Raw genomic sequence first — 24,854 nt, 5'->3', positions numbered from 1 at the left:
TTAAATTTTTTTTATCATTTTGTTGATTATATGTATCGCCATAGCAACCCTATGCCATACGAACGCCGTAGCTTAAAAAATTTATGTTTACCATTTTAAAATACTTAAAAATTGTCCTTATTTTGGTGCCCTTCTTTATTATACGAAAAAGGACGTCACATTCTTTCATAATGTTTAAAGAACATTTGAAAAAAACAAGCGTCGCTACAATTTCTTTTGTTTGTTGGAGATGTCAATGGAGACAGGGGTGTGTCACCAGAGAGGAGCACAACGTTGTTGGAGCAGAGGCAGTAATAAAGTTCTGTGTAAATCTTGGTATGACGCTACAAGAGACTAAAGAAAACATGGAAATTGCATCTGGAACAAAAACCGTGTCTCATTTGCTAGTTTATAAGTGGCACAAACGCTTCCTTGAGGGTAGAGGAAAACTTCAAGATTATAAGAGATGCGGCAGACCAACCGAAACTTGTTGATATGCGAACGTTTTGCAAGTGAAATTGAAGGCAGAGTTAAAGAGACACAAGTTTACCTGGCTCCATGATTTACAGTCAAGGGCATTGTCTGTGTTGCCTTCATTTGATTTTATAAGAGCATTTTCAGTCAGTGGGTACACAGGCATGAACAATGTGTAGAAGTTGGGGCTGCAGTTTTTTAGAAGATGTAACGCCAACATCAGGTAACGTAAGTTGCCAATCAGCTGCAGCGATCAGCTATACATGTATTTCTGAAAACTGTCATTTCGGATAAAATATACAAATTATTTATCTGAAACTTAGACATCAAATTGATAAATCAATGAATAAATGTCAAATATAATTATATTTACTTTCCTTCCCCGAAAAAATAATTTATGGAGTGTGTCCACAAATATATTGATCAACCTTCGTATATTTGAGATACTGATTTGAAATTCTTACACTGCCTAGAAGAATTTATATTAAATAAACATAGAAAGATACATGTAAGTAGCTTCTTATAATACAGATATATTCAATTTTACATAAACACATGTCGGCGACAGCGGCACACTCCAAAAAGTTATTGACGTCAATGTCATAATAGCTAAAACTTGTGCTTCAACGTTATTTAGTCAATGACCGCTTCTCAAAGTAATGTCTGTTTTCCCATGTATCATTAATTCTCTTATGCACTAATGATCGTGAAATTTTAATTTTCTCTGTTCGCCTTTTGATTTTTTTCAAATGTTTTTGTAGATGTCATTCCCAAATTACAATAAAATTTTATGACTGCGCGATTTTCTTATTTCTGTGTGTCCTTCATTTTTCCCGTTGTAATCAATATCTGTTTTTTCTAGCGACATCAACAAAAATTAACAGGAATGACGTCTACAATATTAGAAAAATACTTGATGTCATGGAAGAAACATGCGAGGTTTAGCGGATTTTCTACGTTAATCATTAGATTATTAGCAAAAATATACGATGACTAACAGCGCTTTTCTACTGTGTGCCGGGTGCCCTGTATATGCATATTTAAAAGCAATATAAAAACCTTATTTATTGAAGCAGTTAACTGTTCCTTTCAAAATGTGTTGATAATATTCTACAAGGTATGCTAACATACTTTTATACATAGCCCGAGCCATATTATTATGTTCGGCAATTTTGATGCACCTCAGCTCATTCATTTCATACATGTTTTCTGATTTTCTTGACATTTCAACATTCATGTTGATACAATGACTGGGTACAAACATTTTATAAAACCATGTTACATTATGTAATCGTTACATTGGAAACATAATTAATATAAGCGGAGCACTGGTAAAAAAAACACATTTAAACCATCATGCCTCCAGATTTTTGCTAATTTTCATGAAAATGTATTAACCCTTTACCTCATATATACGCGAAACAACGCACTTTCCACCCCCCCCCCTTTTTTTAAGGCCTTAAAAAATAGTGAAAAAATGTCCTTTTGGGCTCCAAACACAGGTTTTCGTTTGAGAAATGTTGCTAAAAAAAATGAGCACTTTTTCAGCGCCGCCCCCCATCCTAAAGATACATCAGAGGGTTACCAGAAGGGGGATGTGCCCCCTTCTGTTTGGGGTGTTTGAAGGGGGGGCGGAGTCCCCCTCATCGCCAAGAAAATTTTGGACTTGTGAGAAGCTTAAAATGACCCCAGGTCGATCATAAGGTAACGTGTAACCGACGCTGAAAAGCCTTTGACTCTATCTCGATCCCTTGAGAAGTTGCAGCACTTTGAAATAAATTTTGATGGAAAAAATCGAGGCAAAATAGTGATTTTTGGCAATTTTGAGATGTCCCCTCGTTGCCATGGTAACAGGAAATTTAAGACTGAGCATGTCGTTACAAAGGCAATGGTCCAGTCAACATTTGTGCAAAGTTTGATTAGTATTGAAGCATTTTTCATAGTTTCATAGCAGTTTGAACTTGTAAGAGGAGGCTTTTCAGTGAAAATGGCCATTTTTCACAATATGCTCATGGGGGAAAGGGTTAAATAGAATAATATTGTGAAGTTACCAAAAGAATGCAAATAACACATTATCAATGGCACTTACAACCCATGTAAATTACCATAAAATCAGGTCAAAATATGCAAAAATAGCCCTAACTGCATTAGTAACGCAGTAGAAATATAGTTATAAAAAGCTCTACTGAAAAATGTCATTAATCACACATAACATGTAAATTATTACTAGAATTTTGAATCTTTATACTTTTCCTAAAATCTTAGTACGTTTTTCTCAAAATAACTTTGCTCATCTGGAGGTGTGCAGCTTTAAAAAAAAACGTTTTTTTTTCATTTCATTTCTTTTTTTTATATAATGGACTCATGAAGACAAAAAGTTGTAAAATAAGTTAACTGAACCCCAAAATTGTTGTAAATTTGTTCCAGTCAGTGAGAAAACAGAGTGAACGTTTTTTTATGATTAAGTAAGTGATTTCTATTAAACTAGAAATGTGTCCATAGGACACGGGTGCCCCCACCGCGCCACTGTTCTGTCAATCTTTTTACTAATTCAAGGGAAATAACTCTACAAATACTGGATAAATCCACAAGCAAAACCCCAGGTGCAAATCTAAAATCAGTGTAAGAAATTAGGATTTGAATCCACTAGGCTGGTCGGACTACCAATTTGGAATATTCATTAGCCCGAAAGACATTTCACTAGCACGATTCATTTGTTCAAAACAGTTGTTTATATTGTCTCTGAAAATACAGTAGCCTGGTCGGGCTTGTTACTGTGAAAAGTTGGTAGCCCGAGGAGAAATTTAGTAGTCAGGGGCTATAGGACTACTGCTAATTTCGAACACTGTAAAATATGATGAGCAACCTGCCCATAAGGTTTAATGACTATGTCAAATCCTTTTTGAGAAACTTGCGACACAAGTTGAAAATTGCAAAAAATTTTAAAAGTGAAGGGCAATAACTCTAAAAATACTAAATAAATCCAGACTAAAATACCTGGTGCACAACTGCACATGCTGATCAATATTCCTGTAAAGTTACATGACTGTAGGTCAAATACTTTTGAGTTACGTGCGACACATGTTGAAAATTACCAAATTTTACTAACTCATGGGCAATAAGTCTGAAAATACTAAAAATATCCAGAAGGAAATACCCAGGTGCACAACTACACATGCTGATCAACATTCCTGTAAAGTTTCATGACTCTAGGTGAAATACTTTTTGAGTTACGTGCGACACAAGTTGAAAATTGCAAAATTTTACAAAGTCAAGGGCAATAACTCTGAAAATACTAAAAATATCCAGACGAAAATACCCAGGTGCACAACTACACATGCTGATCAACATTCCTGTAAAGTTTCATGACTCTAGGTCAATTACTTTTTGAGTTACATGCGACACAAATTGAAAATTGCAAAATTTTACTAATTTAAGGGCAATAACTCTAAAAATACTAAAAATATCCAGACGAAAATACCCAGGTGCACAACTACACATGCTGATCAACATTCCTGTAAAGTTTCATGACTCTAGGTCAAATACTTTTTGAGTTACATGCGACACAAGTTGAAAATTGCAAAATTTAACTAAGTCAAGGGCACTAACTCTGAAAATACTAAAAATATCCAGACGAAAATACCCAGGTGCACAACTGCACATGCTGATCAACATTCCTATAAAGTTTCATAACTCTAGGTCAAATACTTTTTGAGTTACATGCGACACAAAAGTGAACGGACGGACGGACGGAAGGACGCAAAATTTGATGTTTATGAGGCAAATGAGCTCATAAACACCACCTGGACCAACGTCCATAAGCAAAATAAGCTCATAAAAACAAAAAAAAACACTTAATTTTAAATTTTATGAGTTTATGTTCTTTATTTAACTATGGAATGAAGCTCATAATAATCAAATGTTGGCTCGGACGGACGGACAGACAGACGGACGGACGGACAAGGGTAAATCTAAATGCCCGCCACTAACGTGGGGGCACAAAAAAAGAAGGCGATTTTAAAATTTGCAATAAACAAAGAAGAAAGTTCTGATATAAAAAGACAGAAATTTCTTAAATTTGTGAAAATACCCCTTATTTTAAGAGAAAAAGTGAAAATTTGGCTGCAAAAAGTGGGAGTCTCCCGCTAAAAGTGGGATAGTTCACACATATGGGAATGGTGGCACAAAATCAAATCACAGAAGAAATATCACTTTAACACTATACATACCTGATGCATTGCTAAGCCCATACATGACAGCACTTTCTGGGGCATGTCTTTAAGATCTGTTTGTAAATCTGGCAAGCTTTCACATACACCTTTAATGAAATATTTCACTGTAATTTACATTGCTGCACAGAGAATCTCTATACATGTTAATTATTGAACATTGATACCGGTATAACAAATGTGGCGACTATCCAGATGTTCAAGATTTCACTGTGTACATTATTTCAGAAATGAGTAGGGCTACAGGCCTTCAACATCAAGCATGAAAATAATCCAGTAAGCCTTTATTAACTTGAAGTAAAGTGCACAAGTCTCCACCCACCCCACCCCCAGTTTTTTAGCATTTGTTTTCCTATTTTCCTTTCTAAAGCTCGTAAATGTCCATAAGAATGCAAAGCAAAACCTTCTTTTATTCCATTGTTGTATTTTTGCCAAAGAAAGCAGTCAGTATATGTAATTTACACAGGACGTTTATTTTAGAGTCAGATGTTTTGAGTTCTCAGTTAGTATATAATACAATATCCTGAAAAGCTATTGAGTATTTGTTTCTCATAAAAGACAATTAAACTAAGGCCACCATATTTTATGACCCAGTTTGTTTACAAAAATATCCCTTAGAGTCAAGGAAAATTTCTTTTTCTAATGTCATGTGGCCTTGTCTCGACCAATCGATACAAAGATTGTTAGTCATAAGAGAATCAGGCATTTTTCTTGACCATTTGACAAAAAAGTACCTTGCCCACTTTGGGAAATTTTGCACCATATAATTCCTTAAGTGAAAAAAATTTTTGGTACCTTTTGAAACCTCCTTCCTACTCTTTTGGCATAGTATTTTGAAATGTACAAAAGAATAATTCTAACATATGCAAGTATCATTCAAAGCATTAAAAGATACATTAAAATTTGACAGTGATATGTACAGAAACATCAGTCTGATACCACACTGGAATGAACTCCAGCAACTTTGTCAGTTTTGATATTGAGAATTTCAGTTCAATTTGGAGAGTTTCTTTTTTAAAGACTGGGAAAATATAAGAATATTTGCCATGGAAATCTAATACTGGTAATCTGACCTGTTGTGACATTGGGAAAAGGCATGCTCAGAATACATATTTTATCATATTTCTTGAATCACTAATCAGTCTTAGAATGTCATGAGAATAATTATTCTATCTGTGAAGGTGTCCACTTGTAACAGTGATTTACTAAAATTCCTTACAAACTGGGGTTCTTATTACTAAACAAGAGCTGTCGGTAGGACAGCAACGCTCGACTATTCTTAGTGCTTGATAGTAAAAAAATGCCTGATACAGTTACCTCCTCCTGTTTACAGGTTGGGGTCATGATGGTGAACAAGTGTGCAAAGTTTCAAAGCCATATGTCAATGGACTTTGAAAATATTTGAACTACTACAAAAACTTTAACGTAAATTCTAAGTCGAAAAAGGGGCATAATTCTGTCAAAATGCTTGATAAAGTTACCTCCTCCTGTTTACAGGTTGGGGTCATGATGTTGAACAAGTGTGCAAAGTTTCAAAGCAATATTTCAATGGACTTTGAAAATATTTGAACTATTACAAAAACTTTAACGTAAATTCCAAGTCAAAAAAGGGGCATAATTCTGTCAAAATGCTTGATAGAGTTACCTCCTCCTGTCTACAGGTTGGGGTCATGATGGTGAACAAGTGTGCAAAGTTTCAAAGCCATATGTCAATGGACTTTGAAAACTATTACAAAAACTTTAACATAAGTGGTTAAGCCGACGCGGACGCTGACACTCGGGTGACTGCAATAGCTCTACTTATTCTTATCGAACAGTCGAGCTAAAAAGTAAATATTTCAAATTACCGTACCTTGATCCGAGATCAATTCTTTGTAATCCACAGTAAAACTTCCCTTTAATTCTATGTCATCCTGTATAAAATTGATAAAGCAAAAACATTCAAATGTATGCAAAAGTCATAAGAATATTTAAACATATCCCCTGAAATTTTTCCTCATCAAATTTATCAAACTATTTCAATAAGTGTTTAACGTGTCAGACTTGCAATCTTAGGATCTCTAGCCGCATAGGTTCAAACCCCGTCTGGGCAAACTGGTGTTTCTTTGAACAAGAAACTTCACACTAACTGCTGGCAGGATGGTTGGTTCCAGGAACAAATTCAAGAGTGTGTATGAAAGCTTATATAAACTTTGTACACATTGAACATTACTAAAATTAATAATAAAATAAGTAATCAAACTAATTCTTTATTTGGAAAATTTAAATTTTATATATATTACTGTTGTTTTCATTATAGACTAAAGACAATATCCAATGCCTTTGTGTTTAAAAATGTGAAATATATCTCAGACAGGAAAATGACCCATACCCATGGAATTGGGAATTTTAGCGATGTTTGGTTAAAAATTGGGGGGAAAAAATGCATGATTGAAATTTTGCAGTGATTAAGTGATTGCAAACAATAACTGTCTACAATCAATGGCATCTTCAAACATTTAAGCACTATTACAGTAAAAAGCCCTTATCTTCAAAGATTTTAGAAATTTTTATTCAATAATTTTTTTGTAACTTTCAATTGGGAATTTTTCCTGTGGATTGGGAAAATAACATACTATTTTCAATTGAGAATATGACCCAATAACGGCTATAAAATAAGCCAAAATAATCCCTATCAGAGTACAATGCCTTAGACATAGAAACGATTTAGCATTTTCTGTCATAAAAAAGAAATTAGAAATAACTATTAAGACTGAAGTTTAGGTTAAGTAATAACTGACATACTGAAAACGGAATAAAATCAAGTAAGTTTGTTTGTTTATTTTTCTGGTATTTTAAGCTGATTATGACCATATCTTAAAACTGGCTTTCCTTGATATTAAATTAACATAAAATACATTTTCAAAGTTTTCCTGAAAATTAAAATAAATCTGGAGGCGTGTTGCTTTAAGTTTTTTGTTTGTTTGTTTTATTTTACGCCTTTTTCCAAAAGTATTTCAGTCATATAGGCGGGTAGTTTCCTAACCATCGTTCCTGGAGAGTTACACCAGTACTAGACTACCTTCCTCCGCGCTAAACTACCAAAGCATCTCCCGGGGATCGAACCAACGCCAGAGAGGTAACTGGATTAGAAGTTATCGACTCTAACCCCTCGACCACAGAGGCGGCTTCGTTGCTTTAAGTGGAAACTCAGCAGAGCCTCTTTACCCCCATAAACAGTTACCCTCGAGCTAGATATTCCGGTCTGTACTGGCAGCTAGAGCAAGATCCTTATAATTATGCTCTCCATACTGAGCTATGTAGTCAGTCAAGAAAATCTAGCAGAACTCACCAAATTAAAAGTCTGTAACCAGCTGAGTAAATATTTCTCAAACACTTGAACCTTCTGGACGGAGGTTGAGTGGTCATTATATACTGGAAGTCAGAGAATGGAATATATTTCACAAAATGAAACTTCAATGCTATCATATTGAAATACAAAACTTTTGGCAACTTTTTTTCAGTGTTACATTTTTATTTGAAATATTAACACAAAAAGCTTAAAATTTCAAATCATACACATCTAGTGACTTAGTATTCACTTTTTCTAAAAAACCTATTCTATCTGTACAGGCTGTGGGGCAACCTGGGCAATTGATTTTGTCACCCCTGGTAAAAATTGGGCAGTTTTAACATGGAAACTAGCAGGAAATACATCAAAATTATCGATACATTCTTTTTTTTTTCATTTCATGATAATACACATGGTAAACAATGGTGTGTCTTTCATGAATAGCAAATACATGCTGTAAAAATGAGTTTGCTTGAAAAAACTTTGGGATATTCAGTGTCTATTCTAGGAGGGAGGATGGGGGGATTCACCCCTATTTTTGAGAATTCCCCCCTATTTTTTCAGAGGCAGGGCGAAAATTTTACATAGAGAAAGAAGGAAAAAAATTAACAAATGTAATAAGTTCTCACTTTTCGATAAAAATCCCCTCTGTTTTTCAAATCCTAGAAAAGACACTGGATATTTGGTAGATTCAATTAGGAATTTTTAACAACAGATTTGTCAATTTGGAAAATGTCAATATTCACTGTCATAATTTAAAAAATTCTTCATATTGCTGCTCACCAAACAATTTCAACTTTTCTCTAATGTTCCACAAAGTCTTGCCATCATTTGCAAGATACAATGTACAAATACTAAATTCCTCCTATTAACTATTTCCCGCTCACCCCAATTTTCCGCAAAAATTGAATTTACATCAAGTTTTTTCTTCTCCTTTCGCAAATATACCAAATAATTTCCCTAAAATTAATGGCAGGGCTGTTTCCTCAACCTGTTAAAAAACGTTGGATTAAAAACATCCAGTACACAGCGTTCTTTTAGCATTTATTATTTTTTCACACAATTTAAGCAAGTTATAATCTTGTAAGTACTTTGTAAATGAATACTATTTTACTTACTATCACCTAGCACGTTTGTGCAGGCCTGTCTGTCCCTAAACTGGTAGAATAACTACCAGAAGGTCACTTATGATGAAATGGAAGTTGTTAGAAGTCTTAAACCAGTGAATTTTTTTCCTGAATTTTACAGCCGAATAAAGGCTGTTTCCCCTAGCCCAAAATAGGTATATTTTCCCCTAAAAATGCTAATATTTTCCCCTAAAAGGCCTAGTGCACATTCTTCACCAGAACCATGACTTAACAGCAGCTAGAAGACAGAATGCTGTCCCTATAGATAGCCTTTGCTATGTACAATGCATGTGTAATTGAATTGAAATTGAAAATTATATATTCCTTATTCTCATTGATTCGTGCCTTCTCATCGATTCGTGACCCAAATAATTGTCTGGTTTAAATACTTCTGCAAGGACATACACCATCCGAAAACTACACAAGTTTTATTAGACACTCTATTTGACAATTCTATCCTATTTAAAATGCGTAATTGAACAGGTGTAAATGACCTTACCCTACAATCAGCTGGTGACCTAATTACTTTTAAATATTCAATATTGATGTTTTAATTTATCAAACACACTTACACTTAAGCCAAAAAAATATTCATTATGCTGTAAGAATTTACTTAAGGCTTTGAAACATATATGATCAGATCGGGCTGAAAATAACCATGCGAACATTTAGTGGTGTGAGCATCTATATTTTGATGACGTCACAGGGTGAATCGGATTTCACGAATCGATGGGTAAGCGTCCAGCTGAGCAAGACAGTCATGGTTGACATGTTCAGTTGCTCTAATCTTTGAGCGGTTGTTTTTAGAAATAATTTAAAGTCTTTGAACTTTTAGATAATGAATTTATTTAACAAATGCACTAATTGAACTGTATGTATGTCTGATATTTGTTGTGCAAGTGCAATTTTTCCAAATAAGAGTCACGAATAGACGAGAGAAAAGCATAAAATGTGTGGGTAAATTCCATAATTTGATTCCCCCTTTTCTGATTTATCCCGCTATATTTTCCCCTTCTGAAAGCCACAGGTTGTTTTGAAAATTGAAAGAAAAAACACTGTAAACTATCTCTCACACATGGACTATCTAATTCTTACCTTCATCTGGAAAGTAGAGTTTCCAGCCATGGTATGGTGACGCTACATCGATTTTTGTCTGAACCATGGTCGGTCTTCTAGGCTGGCTAGACTGGGGATCGGGCATCATTCCTCCACCTCTGTTACCTCTATTTCCACCTTTGACAGCAGAAAATCATCTTCAAATATTATGTTACACACTTGCTGTCTTAACACTTTTTGAAAATCTAACACAATGAGAAAAATGCTAATATTTATAGAGCTTAATTAACTAAAGCTGCATATTAACTTATAAAAAATTTTTACAAGTATTTTATATAGGTCATGGTTTGGCAAAAATAGCACGGTTATAAGGCATTCATAAAAGCTCACTTAAGAGCTCAGATAAGCTAAAAATTGTTAATCAATAAAGCAAACATGTTCAGGTATTATTACCTCTATTTCCATAATTTCTAAAGTACTGTCCTCTGCCTCTCCATCTTCCACGCCAGTTTCCCCTACCACCTCCACCACGCCATCCTTGACCCCTGCCACCTCCTCCTCTACCACCTTGCCAACTTGAACTACTTGATTGGCTCATCTTAGAAAACAACGAACATTCTTCTATCTTGGCACTGCTCTGCTTGAGGCTATAAAATAAATCTTTTGTCAAACAGAGAAAAAAAGACGGGTTTCAAAAATGCATGTGCCACTTTTAACATTTTTTCCTTCATCTGTTGTACTTGTAGCATTCAAGTTTTGGATCAGACCAGTTTAGTTATAAAACCTCATCAGAATGGCACACATTTTTTAAACCTCTTTTAATTTGCAAAACCAATTTTCACAATTAATAATTCTTGTGTTCGATAAAACAATTATTTCAACAGCATTCTACACCATTTGAAGTTACATGTCAAATTGTATACATTTGTATGATTATCAGTACAGTCATTAAAATAGCCTTTTTGTACTCAATTTATTACTGCGAAACATCAATTAAAACAACCTATGCCAGCCATGACACTTAGAAACTACCCATGAACCCATATGACAATTCACGGACACTGTTTTAATATCAGTTTAAAAATGCTATCACAGGCACTTTGCATGCCCTACTCCACCATGAATATTAAACAATAAAAGCATTATTTTGTACAAGAACTAGTCTTAATTTTCTGCTTATATTTGTATGACATGGTTTAGTTTGTAACACATGAGCAAGTTTTGACACAATTTTGTAACCTTTTAAAAAAGTTGAAGATACCAAGCTTCGAAATGTAAACATAAGTGACCTACATGAATACTAAATGTACGTTATTCTGATGAAGACAACAGTGGAAACTAGTAAAATTAAAGAAATCAGGGATAAAAACTAACCATTTAAGCTTGGTGTCCACCTGGGCCACTGACTGTAAAATTTTGGTGGCCCAGTAAATATATCAGTGGACCAACAAATTATGAACAGAAAAAGGGCTAGCACTGGCAAATTTTTTTTAGCCAATTTTTTGGCAACGAAAATTGCGTGCATGTATTTTTTTTTCAAATAAGGCAAAATGGTACAGCATGAGGTATTTAGAAAAACATAAACTGTAATGTCCACTTTTATTTTGGTACCTACATTTTTTATCACATTAACACATCAAACTTATAAAATTTACAGTCGATAATTATAAAAGCTTCCAGCTCAGTAGCTATGACATTTGCCTGGTTAAGTCAGTGGCATGACAGTAACAGCAGAAACACAGTCAGTGGCATGACAGTAACAGCAGAAACACATTCCAATGTGCTGCTTCAGCTTGCTAATGGTTAATGACAAAGATTTGGCTTGAAGACTATCTGTATCTGAAATAATACAGAAGAAACAAGTTTGAAAGTAAGAAGAGTGAAGAAAATGATATTGAAAATTCTAAACTAAAGAAAATTCAGGAATAAAATCACATGTACTTCTGTCATTATAAGTGTACAGGAATCAGTATAAGTTATCTGAAGGCATTTTCTGTTTGTATGTTACTTAACTGAATCTTTCTTTAATATTTCACAGTCATAAGCCATTTATAAATGAATACTTATGCAACAGCTTTAGGGGTTACAAAACTAAAATTTGATTTTAAGTCAAATCAAGGTCAATCTTTTTTTCCAAGGAAATCTCTGTAAAGCCAAATGTCAAATAAATTTCTTGTAAAGGCATAATTAGGTTAGAATAAAATGGCAATCAGCATCCCCGGAAGAAAAAAAAATGAAAAAAAAAACATGAAAAAACAACCATTACTCTTAACTAATATTTTCTTTTGATCTGTAATCAACAACGATATGATTTACTGAATGCAAACTTACCGTCAACAGGTCAAGTTGTCAACTGCAGAACATAATTTGTGGCTATTTCATACCCAAACTTCTGATTTGATTAGCGATAATCTTGAGTAATCTTGGGATGCCGCTACTTATTGTTTCATATTAAATATTTAGACCCGATTTCCAATGCATATTCAACACATTGTTCACTACAATTAGTGTCATATTTATCAGCTGATGTAAACAAACGGCGAGGGTCAGTTTATTAGACTGTGTTACTTTTCATATCGATATTTAATACAGAAGGGGAGGTAAAAATATAAACCAGTCAATGACCCACAAGAAGTAGACTGTGTCGCTGTGTTTTGAGATAAGAAGCGGTAAAACGGAAATTGAAAATGGAAAACCAAATGTGTACTTTTCCATTCTTAAAATAGCAAATGCTAAATTTAGACTGGAGATTCCAAAAGTAATACTTTTTGGAAGTTTGAGCCAATCGTGATTTTCTTGAGCAAATTTAATAATTTTGGAGCCAATTTGCTCCTTTGAATTTTCACATGAGTTGATTTAATGGCAGATATTAATTTAATCTACGGCCGATTTTTTTAGTCGCCGACTGGACGACTATTTTGAAATTTTTGGTGGCCCAATTACAAATTAAGTCGCCGTGGGCGACTGGGCGACCGCTAATTTTCAGCCCTGAGAAATATGTGTTGTTTTGGTGCATTTTAACTGATCTACATGAATTTCAAGCATTTATGTTATCACATGCCATTCCTTTCTGATGTCAATCAGTGTCATGTTTGTTTAAAAAATCATGACGAATTTGTGAGCTCACCAAAACTTTGAATACAACAGTATCGAATGAAAACATATATGACATCACTAGTCCAATATATCAGATGTTAGGGGCTTGTTACAGTTTATGTCAAGTTGCGATGCCCAGAAGCAAAATTATAAAGTGACGTCATATTTGTAGGACTAAAGTTATCACAATCTCTCACACATGCGCATGCAATCTGATTCAAGTTAGTCAAAATAAAATATATGTGTATGTCCCGAATTTCTTTGTTTGCGAGAATTATTTCCAATTAAATGTTCAAATATTCATTTAATTTAAATTATGCCAAGTGCTGAAAAACTGTCATGTTCACATGGTTATTTAATTGGCTGGATGAAATTCTTTGAGAAATGCACGTTTTATTCATGTGACTTACAGAATTATGATTGGATCTCGGCATGAAATGAAAGAGCAAAACAATGCCGTAAACCATTTCATACCTCTCATAAAAGGGAAGTGCATTGTGTTATCTTTATCAAATTATGATAATTTAGCATGCATTGTGTTATCTTTATCAAATTATGATAATTTAGCAGCGTTTTTCAAATGACAAAATAGCAGAAAACATGTTTTTATGCTCAACTTCCCTCAAGACATGTGACCAGGTCATAAATTCATAATAATAATTATATCCAAAAGAATTTTGACCTAGGATTCGCAAATGAAAGATATCTATGGTGTATACAAAGCGGGTGAAGAACCCCCCCCCCCCCCCGTCTGTGTATGCTAGAAAATGCACCTTGTTTTTTTTTGTTTTTTTTCGTAAAATTATTCATAGCTCTTTGACTTAGAAATTATTACACGTACATGTTATATTGACACGACTTTACCTACTGTACGTACAATAAATTAAAATGAATCAACAAAACCCTCCGCGTTTGTTTGTTTTGGTTTTCTTATTTTAAAAGGCTCTAGTTTGACATTTGGCGCCAAATTTCAAATAATGAATCCAATGATAATTAAGCAGCAAAAAGAAAATCTATTAACCAACCCAATTTTAATTAAATAGTTCTAAGAACTTAAAGGCGTAATGAAGTGTACTAAATAAAATCTAAATAATCATACGCAAAATAATAAGTTTTAACTTTTAATTAGAATCTACCACAAAGTTTCAATTAGGCTTTCGTTCACTCTGAAGATTGTATAATAAAAGAATCGAAATGGCTGAAATGTATGGAGGTTATTCGTTGCCAAAAATCAAGCCTTGTTGATCTGAGTTGAACAGTTTGTTAATGAAAAAAATGCAATTGTATTTTTTTGTATGTAAACTCCAATGTTGCATTCTTGGATTGAGTTTGCCGATTTAACATTGTAAACATGCATTTCAACAAAATACATTTTGTTAGACGACGAAACATTAACTGAGAGTAGCAATACCAAGTGTACTCATTGTTCGTGTATACGCCGACAAAACAGAAGTTACATTCTTAGCTTTACATTGTCGAACCATCATGATTCGGATCAGCATAATCCAGCTTTACACGTTTTTCAATAGGAGATAAAATAAGCTCCGCCCATTTTCCCGCCCACTACACATCGTAAATAAACGTATTTATTCGCTCATTTTCGGTATTTACCGTCGGCGACAAGAAGCGGCGTAGTTTCCGTTTACCATACCTTTTAGGTGTTTATTCACCAAACATAATTCACTTGCATGATTGCCATTCTATGCCTTTTTACAATCAACATCAGCGGACTTTAAAGGATTATAGGCATATAAGTTTTAAAACGTTCTAGACACAACACATTTCCTAGAAAAAGAAACTTAAAAAAAAAACACCAGGTTACTTACTGTCTGAGGAAGGAAGTGAAAACTAATGATAAGACTATATTCAACTACAAATAAATTTTACTGATGGTATTCCAATTTGCATGGGAATGAGTAACATTTACAGTTAAGCTGCTACCTTACCACTTTCAAATTTTCAAGTCAACATCTGATAGAGATTTGATACAACTAATTACTAATACAGACCAAATTCTGGCTGTTGTCTTTCCTGGTAGTAGCATTTATTATTATATTAGTAAACTTAATTCTAGCGTATGACTTGACAAGAAAAAACTTTTAACAATAGTAAAATTATAACCAAAGTTGTATGTACCCTTTCATACATAACTTTTTATTTTTTCCATACTGTATAGATATATTTTCCCATTTTTACCATTTTGTTTTTCAATTATAATATTTAAATGAGTCCAAAGGTATGTATGTTGATTATCAATTTATGTATACCTTGTTTATTTTATCTCTTAGAAAGCCATCCCTTCCAAAACTTAATAAATATTCTGTGTAGTATTTCATGTACATAAAAATAGTTCTCTGCTTTTGATCATATAGACAGAGTTGCTAGGATACACTGAATATTTATTTCAACATTAAAATAAAAATGGGACAAATTCACAAGTTTTTGGTTAAACAACGGAATTATCGATAGTTAACTTTGAATTGTTTCGTGGTTATACGAGGTATGTTCAAAATGTTCGTGAATTTTTGTTGTCATTTTTTACTTAGTTAATAAAAACACCCTTAGTGGATATGAATCGAAAGAGTGTCTTTATTTTCAAAAGTAAGCTTTACTTTTATTGTTAACTTTTATTTCCTTTACGAGTTATGTGCACTTTAATAACCATGGCAACGCAACATCGGCGCACGCCGAAATTTTCATATAATGTTTAAATATAAACAAATGTTGAAACAAATTTAATAATTGTTTTATGAAGTTAAATACAAGTCAATCATCTATTAATATTTAAATGACATAAATCTGACTTTTGACGTCGTTTGGACGTTGAATAGCTGAACAAACAAGTTTTGAGCAGCAGTAGACAGACGTGTAAGTTGGAAAGTATAAACCCCGTTTAAAAACTAGAAAATCGCTCTTTCCGAAATTTTTACCAATAAATGTGGTATACTCCTTTATATTTTTATGAGGTGATTAAATTAACGAAAAACAATGATTTGTCGAGCAAGTCTCTTGGTTTCAGGTTGCGCAAGCGATTCAAATACGGCAAATACATGCTCACAGACAGAAAGAGCGACGAATAATTTTTAGGGCAAATTGTTGGGACGTTTGTAACGTCAATTGCAAAAGATCTACAGAAGTTCAGGCATTTTGACAGTTTTGCGAGATGTCCGAGATGTTTAATTTCTGCATCGGGTCTATGCATTCAATTCTGACAAAACAATTTAATTTAATTAAAATGATATTTTATTTCATTCATCAGGATATATGCGTATTTACAATAAATACTTCTAGTTATTATTTGTATTTCCTGTATTTACCCTGGTCCGTTTGATAATTAATGCTAGCCGGTGTTCAGTAGATTTACCGCATAGAATAATTGTCAGTTTATAAAATATTTTCTTTATCATCGATAATCATATTGTTAAAGACGGACGAGGGCGGTTTCAAATTGATACTATCAATCAACAATTGAATTAACTTAATAACACTGTCCGTTTAGTGTTTAAATTACTCAAAAATCCCGATAAAGAGCAAAAAATATGCGGCACTCGGACCTTTATACGGAGAATGGAGCGAATAGATGGCCACTTTATATCTCGGGTCATCATCGCAAACAGAAAAATGTTTTTGGTATATGATCCGCAGATATTGAACACTAAAAAGAGTACTTTCAAAAACAATGACGCTGGTAAAATGTTTCATTTGTATTGCAACATCAAGAACGTCATTTTGTTTCATCATCAGCGTGCGCCGGATTGTGCACCCCTTGTGATTTGTAACTGTCACAGAATTTTTATTTGTAAACATATTGTATTGATTTTGTCACTGTTTATTAAGGACATATTTTCATATATGTTTGTTGTAAAATCATATACGCAAATTAAAAGATGTGAACAGTAGAGCCGCAGTCCACGAACTTTTTGAACAGCCCTCGTACACATGGTCAAAAATATGGGTTTTTCTACAACCCAACATAGTCCTTTAAAGAAAGAAGGCATATGCTTACTGTTCAGTTCTCTTTATTCGTGTTGCCAAAAGTGCCTTCCATGTATCGCATTCTAGTACTATTTTCTGAATGTAAAAAAGATAACTCTATCATTCATATCAATGAACAAACCCTCTCTTTCATATCAATGACAAGTGGTGTGTGTCATTATATATGGGAAACATTCCCTTATGTTAGTTCACCAACTTAAGATTTTGCATATTATTATGCTCATTATCAGTATATACGTTGTTACATTGTTACATTATATCTTAACCAATTTTGCATTACTTGAATATCCTGTACTAGAATACGTTTAAACAAAATTAGAGGATGTTCAAAGTCAACTGTAATGCAGTTGATGTATGTGAAATTTATAACAGTTTCTATATAATTTGAAATATTTTTTGTACCAGCAAGAGTTACCTCTCTTTATATTCTGCTTTCGTGAAAATTGGCCCCGCCTATAAATTTTCGTCTATTTCCGTGATAATCCCATATATGGAAGTTGCAAAATCGTTTACAAATGTTAATCGCGTTAGAATGTAAAAGGAAAGTGTGGTGTTGTAAACCTGAGTGTGTCAAAATGACGCAGTTACATTCTCAACGTCATGATGCACAACATTAAACGTATTGTGTACGTGCTATCGTTTACATTTCTACATGTCGCAAATTTGAAGTTATACATTTATAAATACAGTTTGCAATTAATCTAAGTTGCATATTAACAGCTTTCATTTTATCAAATCGAGATAATTAAGAGGTATGTAACTCTCGGATCGACAATTAGATTTTTACTAATCTGTTTAGTATGACCGAAGTATGCATTGTCAAGTTTCAAAGGCTTGATTTTTGGCAACGAATAGCCTCCATAGAAATGCAAAGTCGGACAGTGTTTTGATTCGTTTTGATGTGGTATTAAACTTTGACAATTGGTGATGTTGATTATAACTCTTTTAAGTAGGTCCCTACCTCTTAAATTCTTATACATAAGGTCCAATGCCCTAACACAAGCTGGTTATTATGGAGAAACCAATCCTAAATGGACTCATACAATCGTAACGCTGCTTCGAGAAAAAAATTGTGTTTTATTTACAGATAGAAGAAATCGCCTGTCCAAAAAGCAACCGCGCGTACATATATATCCCGGTCATTTTGCTTTGCCTAGTGTTCGATGAGGTGGCCCGAGAAAATTGGTGTTTTAAACGAAGATTTATACAATTTATGCACAAAAATAGTAAATAGCTGGTCACTTTTTATACAGATAAAAAATCTTTATGCAACGCAGAAATCTGCCGACCATTTTGCTCGGGTTGAGGCTTTGCCTGTAAATAAAATACCATTTTTCTCGAGCCTACTCTTGCACTAACCCAAGCAAAATGACCGGGAAATAGGCACCATCGTTTTTTGGACCAGCGATTTCTTCTTTCTGTATATAAAGATAATAAATAAAACACCATTTTTCTCGAACCAGCCGTTAAAACACCATTTGTATGAGTCCATTAAGGATTCGTTTCTCCATTAGTTTAGAGGGTCTCCTTCACATGGTCCTTTTCCTATATAAAGGGTAAAATTTCGTTAAAAACCCTACCATATTCTGGAGCTAACCGATAAAACACCATTTGTCTATTTCCGTTGCGGATTCGTTTCGCTATTATTTTGAAGGGTGTTTTTTTTTCCAGCAATATTAGTCTCAAAGCCCTAACCCAAGCTTTATGGCCAGGATATTTCCGAGGTCATGGCCGTTTTTAGGCCCAGCAATTTGTTCTTTCTGTAGATAAAGTGTATAAATTTTCGTAAAAACACCATTTTCTCGTGCCAACCGTTAAAATCCATTTGTCTGATTCCATTGCGAATTTGTTTTTCCATTAGTTTGGAGGGTCTTCTTTACAGAATATGTTTACTATTTATTCTTAATTAATAATAATTCTTAATAATAATATGTTACACTTTAGTTTATGAAATCTAAATATGTCTTTGCATACCTTGAACATGGCACAATAGCCACTAAATTCTTATGGTTTCATATGAACATCTTTCCTGGAAATTTAACTGCCATCAATCAATGCACTTTTAATTAAAGCCATTAAAATGTATTTTTATGTTTTCCATTAGAAATTACACACTCCCATCATATCACCATCCTTCCAATGCTCTAATATTTTATCATACTATAGAAAAACACAATGTTTTACAAAATGATCATCAATTACTTATTAGTCTTGCCTTAATTTTTCGCCCAGGGAGGCCTAAATCTGAAAATTTCCGACAGCATAAATTGTCCTTAATTTCTTCATCTATTTTGAACTTTGCGTCTATCTAGATAAACACAACGTATGCCTACAAAAAAGTTGGTTCACAACTTAATCAGATGCTAATAAGAAATAATTTGAGCCGTGCCATGACAAAACCAATATGCGTTTGCGACCAGCATGGATCCAGATCAGCCTGCACATCCGCGGTCTGATCAGGATCCATGCTGTTCGCTTACAAACCATACAACAAGTAGCCTGGGATTCAGGCGTTGATAGTTTTTGCTTATTCATAGCATTTTTTTTGTTCATAACATATGCGCTTAATATTCCGTATTCGTTCGTCGTTTTGATAGTGTCGATTTTGCCAAACAGAAACATAACAAAAAATCGACAGACTGGAACCCAGGCTATATTACAAGTAGAGAAACTAATAACGAACAGCATCGATCATGATAAGACTGCGCAGGCTGGTCTGGGTCCATCCTGGGTCCAACGCACGTTGTTGGTTTTGTCATTGCGGGGCTCAAATTTTATTGTCTTTTAAAGCCTAAGTTGCCACTACATCGCTCCTTTACGAGCAGTTAAAATTTTTTTATGTTCTTTATTGTTTGTAACAAAATACTATGTCTTGCCCCTCACCACTGTGGGTTCAAATCCTGACAAATCCCGATAGGGACTTTGGATTCTTTCATGAGAAGAAGCTATCCAGCTAGCTTACGGACCGTGGGTAGTTCTACTCAGGTGCCCGTTCGTACCTGAAATAATGCACAAAAAGGCGCTCCTGAGGTCTTCCTCCACCAGTAAAGCTGGAACGTTCACTGTGCCGTTTTGACGTAAAACCCAATCAAACAAACAATCAATCAAAATACTTCGTAGGTACAAGAATAAAACCAAGAAATAAGAATCAACATTATACTTGTTTATTACTTTAGTTTATTTTGGATTTCTCTTTATATCAACAATACATAGTTTATTCTAAATATCGGTTGTTAAAACTATAAAATAATCGGTCAAATGAACACAGGAATGTTACAAAAAATTGTTTAGACATAAATCATATTCAAGCAAACCATGAATAAAAATCATACACAACTTCACCAAAGTGCAATAACTCCTATTAAATTTAGAAGGAATTTATTCAGTTCTTGCCCTAAGATGACAACAAGTGAAACAAGAATTATTCAACTGGCGATTTAATAACTCTGAACAAATCGTATATATCATTTAAAAGAAATATATTTTCATCAAGGAAGCAAACCTATAATTATATGGCCTTTAGATAAAGAACATATCAGAAAATTCTTAAAATATATATTATTCATTACAATTTTGCAACAAAAAGCACATTAAAAAATTCGAAAAATAGCCCCCCTATTCATAAAGATATTTTGTGCATATTGTTTTTAAAACTGAACCTTTTTTTCATAAAATACAATGCATAAATTTCACCCAATGCACAGAATTTTTCTTGACTGTTACTCAGTACAAAGTCTCTCCAATTTTCACAATCTTTTTATTTTTTTGCCAACAGATATAGTGTATGAATCCTTGCATGTTGTTCAAAATTCCTTGGAAAAATCTTTATCTATTCTTTGGGGGAATATGGAAAAAAATTGGAATTGGCATTGGACTTTTCACCAAGTTCTTTATCCAAATGCACCTGGGTGAGTCATCCTGCAACATAAATAACCATTTAGACCTTTTCAAGAAATTTAACATAACATTCCGAGGCACTCCCATTTAACCTTGCATGGGTAACCTATCTTAATTAAGAAATATTCATTTTTTATAATGACTCACGAAAGCACAAGTATTTGAATTCTGCCCATGAAATTTATGATCATACCAAACAACAAAAGTTAAATTAACAAGAATTTTAATAATATCAATTGTTGACCCCCAGATGTTGCTTTCACACAAAGCTGAAATCATGGCCTATATAAGAGGAGGGAAATCTATTTTAAGTTCCAGTGACCTTGACCCTACAAATCTGAAACCATAACCAATAGATGTGAGCAGCCCTATCACTGGATATGTAAGTTATTGGTCAATATATATAGGCTCTATGAAATCTCTTGAGTAAATAGAAAGGAAGAAAGGTAAAAGGACAGAGGGAAGGACTAGTATCTATATGCAAGAAGCATAAAAAACCAGACATATTTTGTGTGAAGAAGGTGCTTAGTAGGTGCATCTGCATTATTAGAAATATCATTCATTTTGAATTATTGAAATAAAAATATAATTCTTGAAATTCAATATAAAAAACTTAGCAATAATATCAAATCAATATTTCAAACAATATAACATTAACTTTAACCACATCATTCAATATTTTATAGTGTATAACATAGCTGAAATATACTGACAACATGTTCTAAAGGTTAAGAATATAATGCACATTGTTCCGAAATAGATTCCTTTATCAAAAAAACTAATACAAAACATAAAAAACTTTAATGAAATAAATAAAGAGAAATAAGTCTACAAGATACTGCACAATCCATTCTGTACAACAAGAATGTTCAATTATAACAGGTTAAATACAAAACAACTGTAGCCCTAAATAATAATATCTTTCCCATTCCACCTGGACAGGACAGTTTTTTTACATCCTTGCAATCTCTGTATTGCTGGCAACTCACTGTGTTAATTAATATTGAATAGTGAAATCTACAGAGGAAAGCCCTAAAATTACAGTGGAAATCAATAAAATTACAGTGGAACTACCTTAAATTACAGTGGAAATCCTTAAATTACAGTTGAAATCACTTAAATTACAGTGGAACTACCTTAAATTACAATGGAATCCTTAAATTACAGTGGAAATCCTTAAATTACAGTGGAAATCCTTAAATTACAGTGGAAATCAATAAAATTACAGTGGACTAATCACCTAAATCACAGTGGAAATCACTTACATTACAGTGAAAATACCTTAATTTGCATTGGAATCCCTTAAATTGCATTGGAATTCCTTAAATAACAGTGGAATCACTTAAATTACAGTGGAATACCTTAAATTACAGTGGAATAATCCCTTAAATTACAGTGGAATCCCTTAAATTACAGTGGAATCCCTTAAATTACAGTGGAAATCCTTTAAAATTACAATGTTCTAATCCTGTCATACGGACTGAAAATCATGCCAAATGGACTCAAAATCATGTCCAATTGACTTAAAACTATTCAAAATTCAACTCGGCAAAAGCAAAGTACACAAATTAACATATAGAACATTCATCATTTACTGACCAATAATATTTGATTACTTCAATAATGATAATTCCTGAAATTGCTGTTGTTGTATATATGAAACAATGATGGTAACACAGATGGATTTAGTTAATATATATCTTGGTCGACTTGTAACGAGATGACAAAATGGTTTTATATGGATATAAAATAAAATAATATAGTTACAATATTTGGAATGTTTGGGAGACGATGTGATCCTGGTTGCTTGGGATTGTATCTAAAACATCTGGAACATTCATCTGACAACATAATACAATTATTCATTCTTAAAGGGACTCAACTGAGGTTTTTTTTTGACATGACAGGACTGAAAATATTTTTTTGAGATTTATGTTCCAGTTGACATAGGTCTAGGACAGAAACTTGTGTTAAAATTTCAGATCATTAGCTCACCCTGTTTCTCCAGAATAATCATTCTTATGTTGATTATGTTTGTTTCATTTTACGCCTTTTCCTAACAGTATTTCAGTCATACAGGCGGGTAGTTTCCTAACCATCGTTCCTGGAGAGTTACACCAGTACTAGGCTACCCTTCTCCTCGCTAAACTACTAAAGCATCTCCCGGGGATCGAACCCACGCCAGAGAAGTTATCAACTCTAACCCCTCGACCATGGAGGCGGTTTCTTATGTTGAAAATGAATCAAAATTGAAAAGTGTTGCAATACTTTTCACTCAACTCGGGGCAAAAACTAGCACAAAAATATGATTTTCAACTGATTTCTGAGTATATTTCTTAATCATTGCTTGCATATCTTTTGTTTTAAGTGTCCTACCTTTTTTATGTAAAAAAAAAATCAAAATTTTATGTTTTAAGGCTTTTGCACCTCAGTGGAGTTCCTTTTAGACATTTGTACACAAGCAAACTCACAAGCAAGCCAGTAAAAACTTACAATCTCCAACAATTTGCAAATAAATAATACATGAATGTAAAATTGTAAACCTTAAAAATATAAGCATAAATATTTGATTGAAACATAACAATGTCAAAATGAAATTGAATTAAAATACTTCTTGAAAATTAAACAATAGTGGCTTAATTTTACACCCTAAATGCAAACTGCACTAAAATAACTTTGCTTGTGTGTCTGGGCTTGTCTACCCTCGCAACTGGAAACAGGAGGGCCATGATGGCCCTAGATCGCTAATATGACCCATCAAACTCATCCCAGCAATTACCTAGACAAGCACCCTGACCATGTTTAATGACAATTGAGTCAAAAATGTGACCACCAAAGTGTTAACAAGGTTTTTCTACTTTTAACTCCTGTGACCTAGTTTTTCATCAGTGATGACCCGTTTTTGAACTCATCCCAGCAATTAACTAAACAAGCATCCTGACAAGTGTCATGACAGTTGAGTAAAAAATGTGACCACTAGAGTGTTAATAAGGTTTTTTCATATTTGGGCAGTGTGACATAGTTATTGACCCCAGGTGACTCATATTCGAACTTGACCTAGAAATCATCAAAATAAACTTTCAGACCAATTTCCAGGATATTTGGATCAAAACAGTAGCCACTAGAGTGTTAACAAGATTTTTCTACTTTTAGCTCCTGTATGGATGAGCACTTAGATATAACTTGCCAATGACACCAGTATGGAATCAAGCTAATAATGAATTCTACACATCCATGCAGCCTGACCAGGCCCTATACTGATAAGCAAATTACCAGATCAGAAATAAGATCAGTTTCAGGGGAATAACAACAGAAAAACTGTAAACTGTATAATTCTAGTACTTTCAATATTGAATTCCCTATAAATGACAATGGATTGTTCTGCATTCAAAGCAGGATATGTCCATTACATTATTTTAGCTAAATATGGCTTAAAAAATGCTCAGAAAATTTTGGTTGCCTCTGAAAATGATATAGATGCATTTAAGTAAAGAAACACTTACTTGTTTAGCACTAATGCACAATGTTTTTTTTAAAAACATAAATTGAAAAAAAATACTTCAGAGTAATAACAGGTAAATAATATCTAAATAAATTAACACTAAAATGACTTTATTATATATATAACAAACCATATAATTAATATATCTCTCTCAGCACTAAGTATAT

The 24,854-nt window shown here is 33.5% G+C and overlaps 1 protein-coding gene across 1 annotated transcript in view; it reads right to left on the bottom strand.

The window, feature by feature from the left end:
* LOC132736903 (DNA helicase MCM8-like) overlaps nt 1-14,255 on the bottom strand; it is a gene marked incomplete at its 3' end in the record, with an annotated part of 76,458 nt that extends 62,203 nt beyond the window's left edge. Inside the window, 6 exon segments of the mRNA XM_060724116.1 lie at nt 4,683-4,771; nt 6,535-6,595; nt 8,014-8,096; nt 10,236-10,373; nt 10,650-10,843; nt 14,134-14,255. Coding sequence (XP_060580099.1) covers nt 4,683-4,771; nt 6,535-6,595; nt 8,014-8,096; nt 10,236-10,373; nt 10,650-10,794 — 516 coding nt within the window.
* Nucleotides 14,256-24,854: the final 10,599 nt, after the last annotated feature.

This window comes from Ruditapes philippinarum, unplaced genomic scaffold (genome assembly GCF_026571515.1).
Source record: "Ruditapes philippinarum isolate M1 unplaced genomic scaffold, ASM2657151v2 ctg6025_1_1_1_1, whole genome shotgun sequence".
NCBI classification, from domain to species: domain Eukaryota; kingdom Metazoa; phylum Mollusca; class Bivalvia; order Venerida; family Veneridae; genus Ruditapes; species Ruditapes philippinarum.
The sequence above is the reverse complement of the archived record's forward strand: the minus strand, read 5'-3'. Positions and strand labels throughout refer to the sequence as shown.